The 20,683-nt window shown below is 51.4% G+C and overlaps 1 protein-coding gene across 1 annotated transcript in view; it reads right to left on the bottom strand.

The window, feature by feature from the left end:
- Positions 1-3,404: 3,404 nt before the first annotated feature.
- Positions 3,405-20,683, bottom strand: part of DBF4B (DBF4 zinc finger B) — a 44,823-nt gene continuing 27,544 nt past the window's right edge. The window contains 8 exon segments of the mRNA XM_025362382.1: positions 3,405-4,577; positions 4,580-5,082; positions 7,210-7,334; positions 8,401-8,525; positions 8,727-8,835; positions 15,510-15,626; positions 18,532-18,577; positions 20,097-20,133. Coding sequence (XP_025218167.1) covers positions 4,422-4,577; positions 4,580-5,082; positions 7,210-7,334; positions 8,401-8,525; positions 8,727-8,835; positions 15,510-15,626; positions 18,532-18,577; positions 20,097-20,133 — 1,218 coding nt within the window. The 3' untranslated portion in view covers positions 3,405-4,421.

The raw sequence follows: 20,683 nt of genomic DNA, 5'->3' as shown, positions 1-20,683 counted from the left end.
TTGAGCGATTCTCCTGCCTCAGCCTCCCAAGTAGCTGGGATTACAGGCACGTGCCACCATGCCCAGTTAATTTTGTATTTTTAGTAGAGATGGGGTTTCTCCATGTTGGTCAGGCTGGTCTCGAACTCCTGACCTCAGGTGATCTGCCCACCTCGGCCTCCTAAAGTGCTGGGATTACAGGTGTGAGCCCACTGCACCCAGCCTTTTTTCTTTTTTTTTTTTTTTGAGATGGAATCTCACTCTGTTGCTCAGGCTGGAGTGCAGTGGCACAATCTCGGCTCACTCCTTCTCCTGGGTTCAAGTGACTCTCCTGCCTTAGCCTCCCAAGCAGCTGGGATTACAGGTGTGCACCACCATGCCTGACTAACTTTTGTATTTTTAGTAGAGATGGGGTTTCACCATGTTGGCCAGGCTGTTCTCAAACTCCTGGCCTCAAGCAGTCTGCCTGCTTCAGCCTCCCAAAGTGCTGGGATTGCAGGCGATAGACCTTATTTTTTAATTTTTTGAGGGTCTCTCTCTGTTGCCCAGGCTGGAGAACTAGTGGCACAATCATAGCTTCCTGTAACCTTGACCTCTTGGGCTCAAGTGATCTCCTGCCTCAGCCTCCCGAATAGCAGGGACTAGGTGGCGTCACCAAGCTTGGCTTTTTTGTTTTTGTTTTTGAGATGGAGTCTTGTTCTGTTGCCCAGGCTGGAGTGCAATGGTGTGATCTTGGCTCACTGCAACCTCCTCCTCCCACCGGGTTCCAGCATTCTCCTGCCTCAGCCTCTCGAGTAGCTGGGATTACAGGTGTGCACCACCACATCCGGCTAATTTTTGTGATTTTTAGTAGAGACGGGGTTTCACCATGTTGGCCAGACTGGTCTTGAACTCCTGACCTCAAGTGATCTGCCCACTTTGGCCTCCCAAAGTGCTGGGATTACAGGTGTGAGCCACCATGCCCAGCACTTTTGTATTTTTTGTAGAGATTGGGTTTCATCATGTTGTCCTGGCTGGTCTCAACTCCTGGACTCAAGAGACCCACTCACTGCAGCCTCCCAAAGTGCTGGGATTACAGGCATGAGGCCAATGCTTGGCTAACAAATTTTTTTTTTTTTTTGTAGAGATGGGGGTCTTTTTATGCTGCCCAGGTCAGTCTCGAACTCTTGGACTCAAGTGATCCTACAGCCTCAGCCTCCCAAAGTGCTGGGATTAGATTACATCTGTGAGCCCCGGCACCCGGCCTTGGTTAGACCTCTTGCCTCTCCCTTGAGCACAGTCCCCAGTCCCTGAGGTTCCACCTCCCCTGTCTTATGCTTGCCTCAGCTCTCTTAGGAGCCGTGGGCTCCCCACACAGAAAGCTTGCTTCATGTTCTCTCACCCACCTTCCTTCCTGAGGTCAGGGCTGTCTGTCTTCTCATTGGTGGTCCCTCATCAGACTGGGACTTCAGAAGAGCAGGGCTTGTCTTCCTCATCAGACCTGATCCTGATAGCAAGGGCTGTTTTCTGCTTAGATCGGGGCAGGCCTGTGTCTCCCCCTCAAACACAGGGTTCCCTGGGGAGCCCCACCCCAACTCCACAGCTATGGCTGGCTCCTTCAGTCCTTACGCCCATCCTTTGAGGGTGGGGCCACTGTTTCTGCTGCCCTGATGCCACCCTTGGGGTTGCTCTTCCTGAGGGAGCTGTGGGGTCCTGAGAGGTTGGGGTCTGGCCTCCCTTAGGAAGCCCCTCCCCTAGGAGGCCGGGGCCTCCTTCCTTCTGCCACTCTTCTAGCCCTTCAGCTGATTCTCTCAAATTTTCATGCACAAGGGCCAAGTTGGGGATGCAGGGCCAAGACCTTGTCTCCACAACTTCAGGTAAGGGAGGGGTGCTGGTTGCCTCTAGCCCTGGGGTGATACCATGGGCAGTGATTCCTGCCAGTGGAGGCCGTCCAGGCCTGGTGCCCAGCCTTAAGGCCTGCAGCACAGACCATGCTAGTCAAGGGGGCAGGATTCAGGGCTCTGGGCTGGGGTCCCAATCCTGCCTCCCCCATGAACTGGCTGTGTGACCTTAAGCAAGCCCGCTGGCCTCTCTGGGCCTTGGTTTCCTCATCCATGATGCAGGGTTTAGAAAACCAGCCCCACTCACAGTGCTCCTCTCGGGGATGATGGTTGAGCTGCCCGTGCTTGGAGCAGCGTCTGGTGCATGAAAGGGGCTCAGTCACCCAGGGCTCGCACCGTCCAAGGTGCCGAGGAGCAAACCGGCTCCCTGGCCCTTGCCCAGGACCCCAGGCCTCTCTACGGCTTGGGGGCCTTGGTGTCCTCTCTCTACCCAGTGCAGAGAGAACCTATGCCTGATGTTGTGATGTGAGGGGTGGCAGCAGGGGAAGCGCCCAACATTTGGACAGAAGTTCATCCTGCTTCCTCTCAGATGCCAGCCCGGGATCCAAGGACCGTTCTTCTCATCTGCATAGCTCTCCTGGGAAACCTCATGCTCCTCCCTCTCAGGTGTCCAAGTGGCCCCTCTTTTAATCTCTGAAGCTCTCAGGCTTCACCAAGGGAGGAGTTGGGGGCTGGGGCACCAGGATCCCAGGCACATTCATCCTTTGGGAGGTTTGTGGGGCACACAGTCACACCCATAAGGGCCCAACTGCCACTTCTCTTTCACGCAAGGGATCCTCCTGGAGCTGAGGAGAGATGGTCCTTGGGAGGGGGCCTGGGACAGGGGGTCTCACAGTGTCCCTCAGCAGCTTCATCCACAAACGCACACCCGAGATGAGGACGCCAGTTACCAAGGGACACTGCTAGGTGGGAATTAGTAAGAATAAGCTTTATGTAAGTTTCGGAAGGAGGCCTCACAGGCATGTGTGCCTGTGGTAATATGTTATTTATTGAGACAGTGTGCCAAGCTCTGTGCCACATACCTCACAAACATATCTGATTTCATTCTTGTGACTCCTAGCAAGGTAGCAACTATGATTACCTCCATTTTTTGTATGTATGTATTTATGTATTTATTTATTTTTGAGACAAAGTCTCACCCTGTTGCCCAGGCTGAAGTGCAGTGGTGCAATCTCGGCTCACTGCAACCTCTGCCTCCCGAGTTCAAGCGATTCTCCTGCCTCAGCCTCCGGAGCGAAAGGCGCACCACCACGCCCAGCTTTGTATTTTTAGTAGAGATGCGGTTTCACTATGTTGGCCAGGCTGGTCTCGAACTCCTGACCTCAAATGATCCACCCACCTCGGCCTCCCAAAGTGCTGGGATTCCAGGCGTGAGCCACTGTGTCCAGCCTAGATTACCTCCATTTTTTAGATCAAGAAAACAGTTTGAGCTGGGCACAGCTGAAACTCCCCTGGGAAGGGGAGCCAAGGTCCAGGATGAGGAGGAATTCTCAGGTATGTAGCATTCCTGCTGGTGGCAGGACAGGGAAGGACATAAAAGATTTCCTGGTGGTCACAGTATTTTATTATAGGAAAGGGCCCTGAAATAATCTCATCTGAGCCCCTTAAAGACGAGGAAACTGAGGCCTGAGTAATAGAGGCATTTTTCTGAGGTCACAGTGTGAGTTGGGGACAGCTAGCTCCTGCATTCCACCCAGCAGAAGGAAGTTGGGGTGCAGCTACCAATTGGCCACATCTGCCTAGAAGTGAAAGGCTCAGCAAGAAGAGGCAAGAACAAAGGCCTCAGGACCTAGTCTGAGGAAAGCAGTTAGGGCTGGAGGGCTCTTCAGGTGTCTCGGAGCTGACTCGGGGCAGACGGCAAGGCCTGTGCTGAATGAACGAACGAGGGAATGGGCAATGGTGAGGAAGGGCAGGGGGACAGGAGAGCCAGGCCACTGAGGGGCTGCTGGGACCAAGGGAGCCAGGCTTCAAGGAGGAAAGAAAGGAGAAAAGGAACCAACTTTGGTCATCAGTAGCCTGTCCATGACCTTGGAATAGATGATCCTAGTGGAATGCTTCAGGCAGAGCTACCCAGGAAGGAAGTGTGGAAGGGAAGGAGGTGAAGAGGAGGCGGTAGGTATAGACTGCAGGAAGGAGCCAGAGAACAGAAGGTGGGAGTCTTCAATATTTGAAGTTGATTTACTGAATCAACTCAAGTGGTTTCCAGGAGAGGAGCATGGCATTTTGGGGCAGAAGGGAGAGGTGGCAAGTCCGAGAAGGAAACCAACAAGGGTGGTTGGCTAGGTGGGCTGGAGGGCCAGGGACAGACAGCGTGACTTATGGAGGGAGGACACCTCTTCAGAAAGAAAGAGAAACATGTTGAAAAGGGACTGACTGCAAGATGAAGCAGTGTCCACTGGGTCTGGGTCAAAGTCATCTGGTGCGGGAGGGGGATGTGGAAAGGGGGCTGCAGTGGAAAGGAGTCTGAGCAGTGCTCACGCCAAGGAGCCACTGCGGGACCTCATTCACATCCAGCAGCACCCATCCGTCCTGGGTCACGTCTCAGGTATTCTGGGTTCACCTCTAACCTGAATCTACAGCCAGGAAGCCGCAATGGAGAAATGGCTGAAGAGCGTTCCAGCCTTGGGGTTTGGCCTGGCAGAGATGTCCCAGGTCATGATCATTGAGATAGGAGGGGAAGGCAAGAGTACCCGGATGTGAGGTTTGGGGAATGGGTCCTGGGCAGCTGACAATGAGGGCACCCGAACCCAGCACCACGGGCTTTGTGTGAGCAGCAGGTAAAGGTATCAAAGTCTGAGACAGGGGTGAGGGGAAACTTCCTCATGCAGAGGGGTGGTGTCATGGGGAATGAGGCAACTCCATGTCACAAAAGGAAAGGGATGAACCCAGCAGCACCCAGACATAAACCACAGTCTGGCTTCAGGGAAGAGGACTGAGCCCTTAGCAGGAATCTCCGTCAGGGCAAAGGAGTTTTTTTGGGAGGGATGAAGGGGCATGTCCTCTGCTGGCAACCACTCCCTAGGCAACAGAGCCAAGTAAGTGACCAGATGAGACTAGGTAAAGGAGGCTGGGCAGGGACAGAGGCAGCCCTGCTCCCTGGAGCCCTTAGCCAAGGCCGGCAGGAGGGTTGTGGCACTCACACGTGTGTGACTTGCAGGAGGTCCCATCCCACCATCTAGTGATTCTGTCCATCGCTCCTGGCCCGCAGCCCTGCCTTGGGTCACTGGAGGGCAGATCAAGGACTGACATATGGCATTCCAGCCCCATCTCTTTGCTATTTGTTATTAACAAATTTATTTACATTTCCTGAACCAAAATTAATTGTAAAATTTAACAGGAAGGGGGTAACATGACCTCTAAGGTGGACTGTACACAAAGTTGCTCTATTTCCAAACTAATAACTTGAGTCCTCACCCACAGCTGGGTCCCCTCTTCTTCCTTTGAAAGGAGATACAGAATAGCACCAGGCTTCCGGGAGCTTCAACATTTAAAGAGACAAACCCACGGACACAGAGAAGGGTGAGAAGAACCACAGTACAAATTATAATGAAAGAAAAAGTGGCCAGAGAATCGATAGCAAACCCATTTCTGTCTCTAGATTAATGGCTTGGCTGCCAGAAATGGGGGGAGGTCCTTGGGGAAGGAGAGGAGGGACCGAGGGAGGAGGGTGATGTGGAAGTTGGCAGGTGACACACTGGCCCCGGAACAGCCGAACTCCGGGCAGGCAGCTCAAGCTGAGGAGGCAGAGAAGGGCCAAGAGGGGTCCCAGAGGGGGCTCTGGCCACATCCTGGGCTCAGGGGAAAGGTCAGTGCTGGGCCCCAACTAAGTGCCTGGGGGAGGGAGCTCTGTGAGTGGCGCAGTTCGAGCCCCTCCTCTGCTTCATATGTTCCTGAGGATCTGTGTGCGGGAGCGTGGGGGGCTGGGGGAGGGGATAAACACAGGCATTTCGGAAAGCAGGAGCGGCCACATGCTCGTGGGAAAGGAGGTCGGGCTTGGGGGTGGAGCACACCAACAGCTAACCCGCGGCTCTGCAGAGAGGCAAGGGCCTGCGGAGGGCCAGGAAGCCAGGCCAGGACTCCTGCTGCCCCAGCTCCTTTGTGGTCCCTCCCCATGCCAACTTTGCCTCTGTCTCCTGGCGTGGGTGGCCAGTCTCAGCTGGGCAAGCCCACTGTGGACTCTGCCTGGTCAGGAATATGGCAGGAGGCAGGGGTAGGAGAGGGCAGCCCCCAGTCCAGATTCTCTCCCAAAGACCTGGCCAGTGGGAGGGCTGGCTCTGTTGGCTCCATGGAGCCGAGCGTGACAGCTGCTTGCTGGACTTCAAAGGCCAGGCCTGGGCCCCCTTCTGGCTCTTTTGGGGAAGTCCTGGGGCTCTGCCCCTCCTGCGTCCTGGTCAGCCCTGGCCGGGTGTGCAGCACGCAGCAGGGGAATAAATTGTATCTGTGGCCCTTCAATCTGGAGCTGCCTGGCTCCGTGAAGAGCCAAGCACCTTGGGGACTCATAGGAGCAGCTCTCTGCCGGCATGGGGCTGGGGTTGGGGCTGGGGCTGGGGTTGGGACCAGGGCTGGGAGACAGGGCGACAGGGCACCTGGAAAGGCTGGGGGGCCCAGAGGCATCAGGAACAGCTGGCTCCTGCACTGGCTGGCAGGGGCTGCAGGAGGGAGGTAGACCTGCTCTCTGCAGGTGCTCCTGAGGGCTGCACACTGGTAGCTGAGTGCAGGGGGGCTGATGGCCAGCCTGGAGCTGTGGGGCAGCTGGGGAGCTGGCCAGCCTCCTGGGATACAGGGCCAGGGGTTGCACACTCAGAATCCTCAGGCCCGGGGGGCCATCCTTCCCCCGGCCAGTGGGGCTGTGTGGCCCAGAACTCTCCCGGTCTGTCTGTGGGCTGCCAGGGGAAGGGGTCTGGGAGAGAGAGGCAGGTCTGTGAGTGGCACAAGGGCTGGAGGGAGGTGAGGAGCCTGGACTCATGGCCTGGAAGGGGAAGACAGGGAAGATGCTTGCCACCGGTTGTCCTGGTGCCACAGGGGTTGGGTGCTATTGGGACAAAAAATGAAGCCTGTGGCCAAGAGGCCCCCACTCTCTTCTCAGCATTGCCACTGGGGAACTGAACCTTGCGCTTGTGGCCAACAAGTGCCAGGTGTAGGCCAGAGGAGAGTTCCATAAAACCAGAGCTAGGCAGCAGGCGTTGGCAAGCAGGGTTCCTAGACACCGGTGTCTCTGGGGTGTCCATAAACACATCAACTAACCCCCTCAGGTCCTGGCAGCTTGCTATAGGTTCAGGTACCTCACCAGTCCCTGCACGTTCAGCTGGTGCCTGCGTGCTGTTCACTGTCCCATCCTGCTTTGGGACACCTGACACCTGGCAGCTGTCTTCCTTCCTTATCCTGGGAGATGCTGCCCTGGGATAGGAGGGCTGGCGGGGGTGCAGAGTCTTAGGACAGAGAGGGTCACAGTCAGAAGCTGGGGAACCTGACCACCTGTTGAGACAGAAACACCCAGTGAGCTGCAGGTTTCAACTTCACAGCAGGCCTGGGCCAGGGCTGAGGGCACAGGGAGAGCCGCCACAGCTGGCGGTTCATGTGCCAAGATGGCTGCCTTCTCTGAGGCCCTGTGTGAAAGTCCTCCTGTTTGGGTCTGAACCTGCCGCAGCAGTTAGCACTGTGTGCACTTCTCTTTTTTTTTTTTTTTTTTTTTTTTGAGACGGAGTCTGGCTCTGTCGCCCAGGCTGGAGTGCAGTGGCCGGATCTCAGCTCACTGCAAGCTCCGCCTCCCGGGTTCACGCCATTCTCCTGCCTCAGCCTCCAGAGTAGCTGGGACTACAGGCGCCCGCCACCTCGCCCGGCTAGTTTTTTGTATTTTTTAGTAGAGACGGGGTTTCACCGGGTTAGCCAGGATGGAGTGTGCACTTCTCTTGGCTCTGTGGCCTGTGGTTGGGGCTGGCCAGAGGAATACGTTAGAGGCTATTCCATTTCATGACTTCACAGAGGAGGCTGTGCCCTTTGGCAGCTGACGAAAGCAGTGCAGTTCCTGGCTGTGCGAGTTGAGCTTGAGGTGGAGATTTGGGGTGAGAGGTGAAGCCATAGCTCTAGATGGGAGAGGGTCTGCCTTGCTGGCAGCAAGGGGAAGCGGAGCTCAGAGGGCCCTGGAATTCCCACCAAACCCCATGCAGTCCTTCCTTCTGGTGGTGACTTCTACAGAGGGAGAAAGACTTTACTCTTCACCTATCTAGGAGAGGCCCGAGAACTACCCCCCTGCTCCCTGGCCAGAATTGCTTATCATCCACATCAAAGCCCGTGGGGTAGGAAGGGAGCCACAGTCTGGTCTGGGTCTAGTCTTCATCAACTGAGGCCACAAATGGAGGCCTTTTAATTTTTTTTTGGCCACCCCCAAAACAAACAGGACTGAGGATGAGGGGAAAGGAAGGTGAGAAAAGAGGAAAACATCACAGTCTGGTCCCAGCAGCCACCAACCTGAGGGTCTCTTCCCACCCAGAGGGCAACAGAGGAGTGCAGACGCAGTTATGCCTGCCAGCATGGCACTCACCTGGGGAGGCCGGCCTGGAAAGGGATGTCTACAAAGCTGTGGCTGAGCTGGGCAATGATCCTGTCCACTTCTGCATATGGATGAGCTTCTAGGGCAAAGCCCTGGTGCTGGGCACTCTGAAGATGCTGCCGGGGGGCGAGAGGAGGACAGGGCATTACATGAGGCCTGAGGGGAGGGGGACATGGAAGCTGACCTCCCAGCCCATGCCATGGCCCTGGAGGACACAGCCACAGCAGCGTGGAGATTGCACAGGAAGGACTCATCCCCAGTGAGCAGGATCCCTCAAGGCACTCTGGGAGCAGCTGCTTAGTGGGGAAGGGGCTCACCACATGGAGCTCCTCGAAGGCCTCTTGGCAGCACTCGCAGTAGCCTTTCTTCCTCCTGGGCATGGTGCGGGCAGCTGATCGCAGGCTTGGCTCTCCATCCTTGGATTCTCTGGGGAGAGTACATAGTGCAGCAAAGTGGTTACTGCTGGGGCCCTTGGGGGAGGAGCCACTACTTAGGGCCTGGAGCCTGGGTCAAAGAGGGGAAGGACTGAGATGGTCAAGGGGCTGGGCAGGCACCGGAAGGTGGGCCTTCCCTGAGCTTGGTACCAATCATCTAAGAATGGCAAGACAGGAACAAGGAAGAAGACATCTGGAGACCTCCCTGTGGGCAGCCTGTCTTATTTCTGTCCTTCTCTTTTTTTTTTTTTTTTTTTTAGACAGAGTCTAGCTTAGTCACCCAGGCTGGAGTGCAGTGGTGTAATCTTGGCTTACTGCAACCTTCGCCTCCTGGGCTCAAGCCATTCTCCTGCCTCAGCCTCCCGAATAGCTGGGATTACAGGCACACACCACCACGCCCAGCTAATTTTTGTATTTTCAGTATAGATGGGGTTTCACCATGTTGGCCAGGCTGGTCTCGAACTCCTGACCTCAGGTGATCTGCCTGCCTTGGCCTCCCAAAGTGCTTGGATTACAGGCGTGAGCCACTGCTCCCGGCCATCTCCGTCCTCTTAAACCACAGGTGAGGATGGGGTGGTGATAGCAGCAGCAAGAATCCCTTGTAGGAATTCCAACTCTGTGCTCAAACCTACACCCACATTAATGAGACCTGAAAGACGAAAGGGAAAAGGTCTCAACCACAGTGAAGGGACTGCTCTTCTTTTCCACCCTGAATGTCTCCCCAGCTTGGTTCAGTCTGTCCCTTCCCTCATGCTGCCTTGTGTCTCTCACAGTTGTCCTCACTGTCCACTAGGACTTTCAAACCTTCCTCAAGCCTGACCTTTTTTTTTTTTTTTTTGAGACAGAGTCTTGCTCTGTCGCCCAGGCTGGGGTGCAGTGGCCGGATCTCAGCTTACTGCAAGCTCCGCCTCCCGGGTTTAGACCATTCTCCTGCCTCAGCCTCCCGAGTAGCTGGGACTACAGGCGCCCGCCACCTCGCCCGGCTAGTTTTTTGTATTTTTTAGTAGAGACGGGGTTTCACTGTGTTAGCCAGGATGGTCTCGATCTCCTGACCTCGTGATCCGCCCGTCTCGGCCTCCCAAAGTGCTGGGATTACAGGCTTGAGCCACCGCGCCCGGCCGCCTGACTTTTTTTTTTTAGACGGAGTCCTGCTCTGTCACCCCCAGGCTGGAGTGCAGCAGCACAATTTCAGCTCACTGCAACCTCCACCTCCTGGGTTCAAGTCTCTTGTCTCAGCCTCCCAAATAGCTGGGATTACAGGCACACACCACCACCCCCAGCTAATTTTCTCTTCTTTGCATTTTTAGTAGAGACACGGTTTCGCCACATTGGCCAGGCTGATCTCAAACTCCTGACCTCAGGTGATCCGCCCGCCTCAGCCTCCCAAAATGCTGGGATTACGGACTGAGCCACAACATCCGGCCAAACCTGACTTCTTATCTGAATATCAGCCCCATATTTCTAACAACTAAAGGGCATTTCTTTCTCTCTTTTTTTTTTTTTTGAGACGGAGTCTCGCTCTGCTGCCCAGGCTGGAGTGCAGTGGCCGGATCTTGGCTCACTGCAAGCTCTGCCTCCTGGGTTCACGCCATTCTCCTGTCTCAGCCTCCCGAGTAGCTGGGACCACAGGCGCCTGCCACCTCGCCCGGCTAGTTTTTTTTTTGTATTTTTTAGTAGAGACAGGGTTTCACCGTGTTAGCTAGGATGGTCTCGATCTCCTGACCTCGTGATCTGCCCGTCTCGGCCTCCCAAAGTGCTAGGATTACAGGCTTGAGCCACCGTGCCTGGCCACTAAAGGGCATTTCTATCTGGCTATCCAGCAAACTCGGCAAGTCCAAAACACTCCTTTTAAAGACTTCCTAAGTATGACATAAAACCCAGACGATATACAGAAAAACTCATAAATTCAACTATATACAACTTTAAAATATGTATGCATGGCAAAGAATCATTAGCAAATGATATGGTTAGGCTTTGTGTCCCCACTCAAATCTCATATTGAATGTAACCCCTATAATCCCCAAGTGTCAACGGAGAGATCAGGTGGAGGTAACTGAATCATGGGGGTGGTTTCCCCCATGCTGTTCTCGTGATACTTAGTTCTCATGAGATGTGATGGTTTTATAAGGGGCTCTTTCCGCTTCGCTCAGCACTTCTCCTTCCTGCCACCTTGTGCAGAAGGTGCCTTGCTTCCCCTTTGCCTTCCACCATGATTGTAAGTTTCCTGAGGCCTCCCCAGCCATGCTGAACTGTGAGTCTATTAAACCTCTTTCCTTTACAAATTATCCAGTCTCAAACAGGTCTGTATAGCAGTATGAAAATGGACTAATACAGCAAAGTTAAAAGACAAACCACAAACTTGGGGTTTTGTTGTCTTTTAAAAGTATTTACAATTTTTCTGCTCAGGGAGGCTTAGAAAAAAAGAAAAATATATATATATTGATTTATTTACAACTGCCAGGTACGGTGGCTCACGCTTAGAATCCCTGCATTTTGGGAAGTCAAGGCGGGAGGATCGCTTGGGCCCAGGAGTTCGAGACCAGCCTGGGCAACATGGTGAAACCCTACCTCTACAAAAAATATAAAAATTAGCCAGGTGTGGTGGTGCGCAACTGTAGTCCCAGTTACTTGGGAGGCTGAGATGGGAGGATCGCCTGAGCCTGGGAGGTGGAGGTTACAGTGAGCAGAGAAAAGAAAATATTTACAACTAATGACAAAGAGCTCATTTTTCTAATAGGAGAAGGGCTCTTTACAAATCATTAAAGTGATCAATAACCCCAATAAAAAATGGGCAAAGTATATAAAGAAGGTTCACATAAAAAGAGACTCAGACAACCAAACATACACAAACATACTTAGCCTCATTCATAGTAAGAAAAAACAAAAATTATAATTATACTGAGATACAGTTTTTAATCTGTTATACTGGAGGTCAACATATCTGCCAGTCACAGCATGAGGCGAGGGGATGGGAAACAGCCTCTCTCATGCAGTGCAGGTAACATATAAGTTGGTATCTCCTCCATGAAAAGCCATTTGGCTGAATTTATCAAAATTATAAATGCATATATCTTTTGACCCAATATTTCCATCTTTAGGAATTTACTCCACAAATACAATTGTTCAAAATTGCAAATTTACTCTGAACATGATTTTCATTGGAGCTAATCTAAGCATCCATGAATAACAGACTGGTTAAATAAAATACAGTAAATACATTCCATATAATAGAATAATGGAATACCCTGCAGCCATAAAAGGGAACACAATTTTTTTTTTTTTTTTTTTTGAGACAGGGTCTCACTCTGTCACCCAGGCTGTTGTGCAGAGGTACTACCTTGGCTCACTGCAACCTCTGCTTCCCATGCTTAAGTAATTCCCCAGCCTCAGGCTCCCGAGTAGCTGAGACTACAGGTTTGCCCCACCACGCCTGGCTAATTTTTGTATTTTTAGTAGAGGTGGGGTTTTACCATGTTGCTCAGGCTGGTCTCAAACTCGTGGGCTCAAGTGGTCCACCTGCCTTGGCCTCCCAAGGTGCTGGGATTACAGGTATAAGCCACTATGTCTGGCCAGATTTTTTAAAAATATAAAAATAGAGATGGTGGTCTCATTATGTTGCCCAGGCTGGTCTCGATCTCCTGGCCTCAAAGTGATCATTCCCCCTTGGCCTCTCAAAGTGCTGGGATTACAGGCGTGGTCTATCTTCAGAGATAGTTCATAGATACACAAGTACATATGTATCCTTCATTCCCTCTTCTTACATAAAGAATCAAGGCCAGGCGTGGTGGCTCAAGCCTGTAATCCCAGCACTTTGGGAGGCCGAGACGGGCGGATCACGAGGTCAGGAGATCGAGACCATCCTGACTAACACGGTGAAACCCCGTCTCTACTAAAGAATACAAAAAAACTAGCTGGGCGAGGTGGCGGGCACCTGTAGTCCCTGCTACTCGGGAGGCTGAGGCAGGAGAATGGCGTAAACCTGGGAGGCGGAGCTTGCAGTGAGCCGAGATCCGGCCACTGCACTCCAGCCCGGGCGACAGAGTCAGATTCTGTCTCAAAAAAAAAAAAAAGGGGGGGAGGGGGGAGGGATTGCATTGGGAGTTATACCTGATGTAAATGACGAGTTGATGGGTGCAGCACACCAACATGGCACAAGTATACATATGTAACAAACCTGCACGTTATGCACATGTACCCTAGAACTTAAAGTATAAAAAAAAAAAAAAATCATATAGGCTGGGCATTGTGGCTCATGCCTGTAATCCCAGCACTTTGGGAGGCTGAGGTGGGTGGATCACGAGGTCAGGAGTTTGAGACCAGTCGGCCAACATGGTGAAACCCCATCTCTACTAAAAATACAAAAAATTAGCCGGGCGTGGTGGTGTGTGCCTGTAATCCCAACCACTTGGGAAGCTGAGGGAGGAGAATCGTGCGAACCCGGGAGGTGGAGGTTGCAGTAAGCAGAGATCACCCCACTGCACACCTGCCTAGGCAACAGTGCGAGACTCATTCTCAAAAAAAAAAAAAAAAGAATCATATAGTATTGACTGTGCTGATAGTATTGACTGTGCTGGATGTTACTTGGTTTTTCTTTTCACGCTGCCCCAGGCTGCACTCTCCATTTGGCAGGGGTGAGGCACCACTCGGATCTCCTCCAGCCTCTACCCCTGGGAGGAAGGTTGCACCGGTGAGGGGACAGAACTGGAGGCTGGGTGTGGAATATAGACTTTTCACATTAAACCATTTGTAACACAAATTTTAAACTTTTTAAGTTTTTAAAATTTTAAACTTTAAAATAATGATTTCAAAAATGTAAAAATTTAAACACTTCTTCCTACACAGATTTTCCACACACATACACACACATGTCTGGAACTCTGATGTCCTACCAGGGCCAACCCCCTGCCTAGACTCCTCACATGCAGATACCAAAGCTTCATTGCTTCATCTTCCCTTTAAAGCCTCTTAGCTCCTCTGTGATCTCAAGGCCATCCCAGGCCTAGCATCACTACCAGCGCCAAGCCTGGGTCACCTTCTGACTGGCTCTCCTTGGTATCCCTTGTATTGGGACTTAATCTCACCTCTTTCTCTTCTTGCTCCCACTTCATCTAATGCCACATTCCCTTAATTTTTTCCCTCTTATTTGTACTATTTTCTGACCCACTTTGTCAGATGGAAACCACAGACCCTCCTTGGCCCTAGGAACTCTAGGGCTAAGAGTCTGCTCTATTCTCTCCTGGTCTATAACCCCATAGCCCAGAGGTTAGAAAGGGTCTGAGAAGGCATCTCACCCATCACCTGAGCTGAACTCCTTCTCTACTTTGGTTAATGAGGGTTCAAATTCTCAAACATCTGCAGAGTAGACATATTAACAAGCCCACAAGCCATGAGTCACGTAATGCAGTGATCTTTTCTCCCGCCCTGCCCCTTAGTTATTCCTGACATTTGGCCCAACCAGTTTAAACTTTGATATTCACTAAAATCACCTGGGAGCTTGTAAAATGCAGCTTTTGGGGCTCCATCATCAGAGATTTTGATTCTATAGATGCGGGGTGGAGTTCAGGACCCTGCATCAGGGTTTCACTCTGTCACCCAGGCTGGAGTGCAGTGGCACAACCACAGCTTACTGCAACCTTGAACTCCTGGGCTCAAATGATCGTCCTGCCTTAGCCAATCTGAGTAGGTGGGACTACAGGCACTTGTCATCACGCTTGACTAATTTTTTTTGAGAACGGGTCTCACTCCATTGCCCAGGCTGGAGTGCAGTGGCACAATCTCAGCTCACTACAACCTCTGCCTGCTGGGTTCAAGCAATTCTCCTGCTTCAGGCTCCCGAGTAGCTGGGATTACAGGTGTGCGCCACCATGCCCAGCTAATTTTTTTTTTTTTTGGCATTTTTAGTAGAGATGGGGTTTCACCATATTGGCAAGGCTTGCCTCAAACTCCTGACCTCAAGTGATCTGCCCACCTTGTCCTCCCAAAGTACTGGAATTACGGGCATGAGCCTCTCTGCCCGACTCATAATTTTTTACGTTTTTTTAAAATTTTTTGTAGAGACAGGGTCTTGCTATGTTTGTGTGCCCAAGTTGGTTTCAAACTCCTGGCCTCACGTGATCCTCCCACTTTGGCATCTCAAAGTGCTGAGATTACAGGTATCACCCGTTGTGCCCAGTTAGAACTTGCATTTTTAATGAGACCTCAGGGGACTCTGATGATGGTGGTCTATAGATATGAGTTTGAGAAAGCGGTCTATTGTCCTCCGTGTATACTCGGTAAACCCTGCCGAGCACACCATGTTCAGTTGCAATGGTCCATGCTCTGGGGGAAACAGTGCAGGCCAGGGGTTCTGGGTGGACAGGGTAAGAGTGCTGTGGCTCTGCAGTGAATTAGCAAATAAGTCTTCTTGGACTCTTAAGGAGAAAGGGGTGCCCCTCACAACCCTGGCACCTCCCTTTCTTCTTCAAGTTAAATTCTTCAGTACGGATGAAGAACACAAAATAAAATGGATGAATGCTCCTAGTCTCTCTTCTCTGGGCTACATTCCCAGAATAGACTTTGCCTAAGGAGCAAACACATGGCCATTCCCAAATCTGACCAGCAGGCCCCCAATAGGGAGGACTTTGGCCTGTAACCAGCCCTTGGTACTCAGGAACCAGAAAGACCCACCTGGTATGGTGCCTGCTGCCCAGGGTCGTCAGGGCTTCAAAGGGACTTGCATCTTTGGGTCCAAGAAAAGAAATTTCAGGAAAGGATTTAAACTGATGATGGAAAGGACGAAACTTCCTGCAACAGAGAAAACTTCTACTTTGACTACAATGGGGAAGGTAAAGGCTGAGGAGGGGGCCTCGCCCAATGCCCTAGAATTCCAGCCCTGATAAAGTGGACTCTCACCTCCACATCTTTTAAATTCTGTAACAAAACTCATCAGCCTTTCTAGGTTAAATTAATATGCATGTTCTCCCTGTCTACTTTTCAAACTCATACCACTGCCTCCCTGAAATCCTATAAGCACCCTCTGGGTTTATCCTATATCTAAGGAAATGAAGCCCAAGAGGTTCTGTGACTTGCTCAAGGGCTCACAAATAGTTAAGCGGCCAAGGTCAGATCAGAAGCCACGTCTCCAGACTCCCGATCTACTTTTCCCCACCTTCCCATTTTGTTTCTTGACCCTACAACAATCCTTGAGGACTCTAGCCTGGCAGATTCTAAATGGAAACATGTTTAAACCAGAACAGTTATTTCCCTGTTTTATGAAGCGTTCTTGCTGGTCCTTAGAATCATCTGAGGGCTGGTGTTCTGAACAGAGAAGACAGGCACAGTGAAGGTTCTGGATAGTCAGACCTGGACTGAGTGGTTCTGGCAGTGTGCCTGAAGTTGCAAACATTCACGAGACTTGCAGAGACAGAAGTGATCTGTGTATACTTCGCAAACCCTGCCGAGTGAGGTAACTGCTGGGCACACCATGTTTGGTTGCAATGGTCCATGCTCTGGGGTAAACAGTGCAGGCCAGGGGTTCTCAGGGAGCAGGATAAGAGTGCTGTAGCTCAGCAGTAAATTAACAAATAAGTCTTCCCGAACCCTTAAGGAGAAGGGGGTGCCCCTCACAACCCTGGCGTGTTCCTTTCTGCTTCAATGATGTCTTGTTTCTGCTTAGGGGGCTTGAAACTTGAGGATGGGCAGGCTAATAGGCCTAATAGGCTTTGAAGACACCTGCTTCAAAACAGCACATAAAAAACATCACAAGAGGCTGGGTACTGCGGCTCCCACCTGTAATTCCAGCACTTTGGGAGGTCGAGGCAGGCGGATCACCTGAGGCCAGCTCATGACCAGTCTGACCAACATGGCCAAATCCTGTCTCTACAAAAAAATACAAAAATTAGCCGGGCATGATGGTGAACACCTTTAGTCCCAGCTACTTGGGAGGCAGAAGAATCGCTTGAATCTGGGAGGCAGGGGTTGCAGTAAGCCGAGATTGCGCCACTGCACTCCAGCCTAGGCGACAGAGTGAGACTCTGTCTCAAAAAAAAAAAAAAAAAAAATTTCACAAGAAATCTCAGCCCCAGTTGGATCTTCTCTCTGGCCTATAATGCCAGGAACACACACATTATGTACCCCGCTCTGGTGACAGTGATATACCTGTGCCCGCCATGTGCAGTGCAGATACTGAGGCTGTAACAGTGCCTCTCAGTTGCTGCATATGTGTCATGATTACCTACATTTAAATAGGTGTGAAGGGGCTGGGGATGAACACACACTCCATCCCACTGGAACTGGAAGGGAGCACCTCTGTACCATCCTGTTGTTCTCTCCACTTGCCTTTGGGCCACCAAAGCCAGCACTGCACTGTCTACAGGTGCTGAGAAGGGACCCTGGGCTTGTCTGGAGTATGGGCAGGCAAGCCAGGCTCCTAGGGCTGGTCTCAGCTGCCCTGCCCTTCCCTGACTGAGTCACACAGACAATTCTGTGCTAAGTAGTCTCTGCTGGATATACACGGACTTATTTCCTTTAAAAAATTTATTTAGTCTGGGCCGGGCGCAGTGGCTCACGCCTGTAATCCCAGCAGTTTGGGAGGCTGAGGCGGGCGGATCACAAGGTCAGGAGATTGAGATCATCCTGGCTAACACGGTGAAACCCCGTCTCTACTAAAAATACAAAAAATTAGCCGGGCGTGGTGGTGGGCGCCTGTAGTCCCAGCTACTTGGGAGGCTGAGGCAGGAGAATGGCGTGAACCCAGGAGGCAGTGAGCCGAGATCGCACCACTGCACTCCAGCCTGGGCAACAAATAAATAAACAAACAAATAAATTTGTTTAGTCTGAAAATGCCTTTTTGGAAAAAAATTTTTTTTTTAAATTTTAAATTTTGAGAAAATTATAGATTCACATAGACTTTTGATCTTGTACTTACTGAAGATTCAGTGATAACCAACATGGCTGCTAATAGCTCATCAGGTTAACAATGTCAATGGGACCCTCCTGCTCCAGGGAAGAAGAGGCCATAATGGTGGATGGAGAAGACACAAAACAGGGCAGGCAGGACACCTGGATTCTAGCCTCGGGCTGCAGTTTATTAGCAAGGTGGCTGTACACAAGTCCCTTCCTTTCTCTGACCTCAGTTTTCCCCATTAGGAAGAGACAGACTCTCCTCATGCTTTTTTCACCCAGGGCTGTCAGGAGATAACATGAGCCAGAAAAGGATTTTTCAAAGTGAAACAGAAAGGCTTTATCAAGTACAGGGTGGCCTGAAAAGGGAATCCCCAATACCACCCCTAGCACCCTCATTTCAGCCAAGATGACGTCTTGGACTATACTAGCACTGTGACTGGGTCAGTAATGATTTGACATGAAATGTCAGCATACACCCAAGGGAAAAGAGCTGCAACAATGAGCCTGCATGGGACTCTCTCACAGAGCAGAGTTTTAAATGGAGGTAATTCACACACAGGATCATTAACCTCTGACTCATCTCCAAGAGGACTATTCACTGTATAATGCCACTCTCAGAGGCTCCTCCTGGTTTGCGTGAGACTTCTCCATGACAGTGAGAGAGAGTGGCTTCTCAGGAAGATGAAGGTGCAGGGCTAAGGGGCTCCATGTCTTCACATTAGCTTGAGGCCCCTGAGCACCCCTCCCTCCTCCCTCCTCTGTGCAGGCCTAGCTGGGGCAAGCAGAGAGAGGAGGTCCCACTCACCTGCTTTCATCTTCGATTTTGAGGAATGGTGCCTTCAGTCTGGCTACTGAAAGGGGAAGAATGCACACATTAGCTATCTGTCTGCCCCTGTGCAGGGCCTGCACCACACACGCAGGAAATGCTCAGAGAGAGGAGGCTCTGCCAAAGCCTAAGAGCCTTGCAAGAGCTGGAAATCATGCTACCCCAGGCTGCGCTCTCCATTCACTCAGATTTCCAGCCTCTATCCCTGGGAGAAAGGTTGCATCAGTTGGGGGATAGGCTGTAGTTACACTGAAGCCCTAGATGATGGGCCCTCCCTCAGCAGGATGCAGGAGCTCCTGTGTGTGGATTCTGGAGGCTATCGACCAACCAAAGATGCCACCACCATCAGACACCTGGCTGGTTTGGTGGGAGAAACCCAGTCCCTGGTGGTTTCTGCTAAAAGCAGGGTGGGGGTGGTCATTCCCACCAAGTCCCAGGTCCTTCCTAGACCTCTGCTCCTGGAGCCTCAGGATACTGAGGGGCCTAAGAACAACTCCCCAAGCAGAATGCTCCAGGAGGACCCTGGGATTTTTGGAGGGGAAGCAGACTGGAAGAGGGATAAAGAGTGTTTAGTGGTCTTATTAGCAGGATGGTAGAAAAAATATCACAGGTGAAATATAGTTCCTGAAAAAATGGGGCAAAGGAGTGCTGAGAAGACGAATTTGGAGTCAATTAAGAGACTCACCCCTATTAGATAGTTATTCGCATAGCTTAGAAAATCTCTTAGGCATCAGGACCCACAGTGACCAGGAGTCCTGTGGAAGGTGCAGCCAAGGCAGCTGAAAGCCTGGCCCCCGTCTGACAGCCACAAATTCCCCAAAGACGCTGGCACCTTACAGCTCCCAACTGTACTTGAGGCCACCAGTAGCACCCAAGCAAAAAGCAGCCTTTTCTCCTTTAGCAACAGCTCTCATTAATTACTTTTTGGGGACAATTTCTTGTCTTTCTAATTAACTGAGACAGTTATTAAAATCAATTCCCCTACAGACTTCCTTGAATTCTGAGCATGAGAGAGGTGCCAAGTGACTTTTCTTAGCTCCTGCTTGTGCATGAATAAATGCCACTGAAAGAGCATCTTTGGGAGAAACATCCAGGGGGAGAAACTCTCCTGCTTTCCAAGAGGAACCAGGAGATAGAGTCCATCAATCCGCCAGTTTGTCAGTTTCAGGGAGTTTGGCAGTTCTGAAAACAGTAGGCAGCTGTCAAACTGCCCACCCTCAAACTGCTACTGAATCAGAAGGAAAAGGATGCTGAACCTCAGTCGATGCACGGGAACAGCCAGAGGACATAGGAGCCAAAGTGTCTGCATGGGGTCTTGGCTCTAAAGGAGAAGCCCCGGCCCAGCAGCTTTGGACTTGCTCTTGGACATGCCTCTCTTGCTCCAGAAACCTGAGGCCCAGGCCCTGGAAACACAAAGGGGCAAGATAACCTGGACTCGCTTGCTGCCACAGAAAAGTGAGCAGATGCTGCCACAGAGGGAGTCGTGGGGAAGTGTTTAGGGAGGGAGGGATTGCAATTACATGAGGAAAAGCTACCACACTGACCTTTCCGTGTTCTTGACTCTGCTGCTGGACATGTTCCCTAAATGGAAAGGAAAAATAGGTTAAGGATGTGAGGAAGCCACGGGGGTCAAGGAACTGGGCCTGATAAACCAAGTGGCTGCCAGTCTGTCCCACTTTGCTTCCTGCTGTTGAGAGGCTTGCAGAACCAGACTCTTGGGCCCTGAGCTGGAGCAGACCTGGGCACAACGGCTCCCTCCTCGGCAACACGATGAATAAGGGTCACTTGGTGTGTGAATCTTAATGGCAGCTGACTGTGCAGGGAGTGCAGGACAGTGCAGAGAGCAAGAACTCCGGAGTCCCAGAGGCCTGGTGTGAACTTCAGCTCTACCACCTGCAATGTGAGGAGGACCCACCGACCTCATAGTGTGTTGCATAGAAGAGATGCTCACTAAATGGCAGCTTTATTTTCTAAGTAGTGATGCTGTTCCAGGTACCCTATAGGACTAGGATAAAGACAATGGCCATTTGCTTTCCTCTGTCCTATCTTGTGTACTCTGATTCTGTGGGTCAAAATCAATGTTTAAGCCAAGGTCAAACAAGGCTGATATTAAAAAGTAAATGGAGGCTGG

The sequence above is a fragment of the Theropithecus gelada genome, chromosome 16 (assembly GCF_003255815.1).
Source record: "Theropithecus gelada isolate Dixy chromosome 16, Tgel_1.0, whole genome shotgun sequence".
Lineage (NCBI taxonomy): Eukaryota > Metazoa > Chordata > Mammalia > Primates > Cercopithecidae > Theropithecus > Theropithecus gelada.
This window is presented reverse-complemented; position numbering and strand designations above follow the sequence as displayed.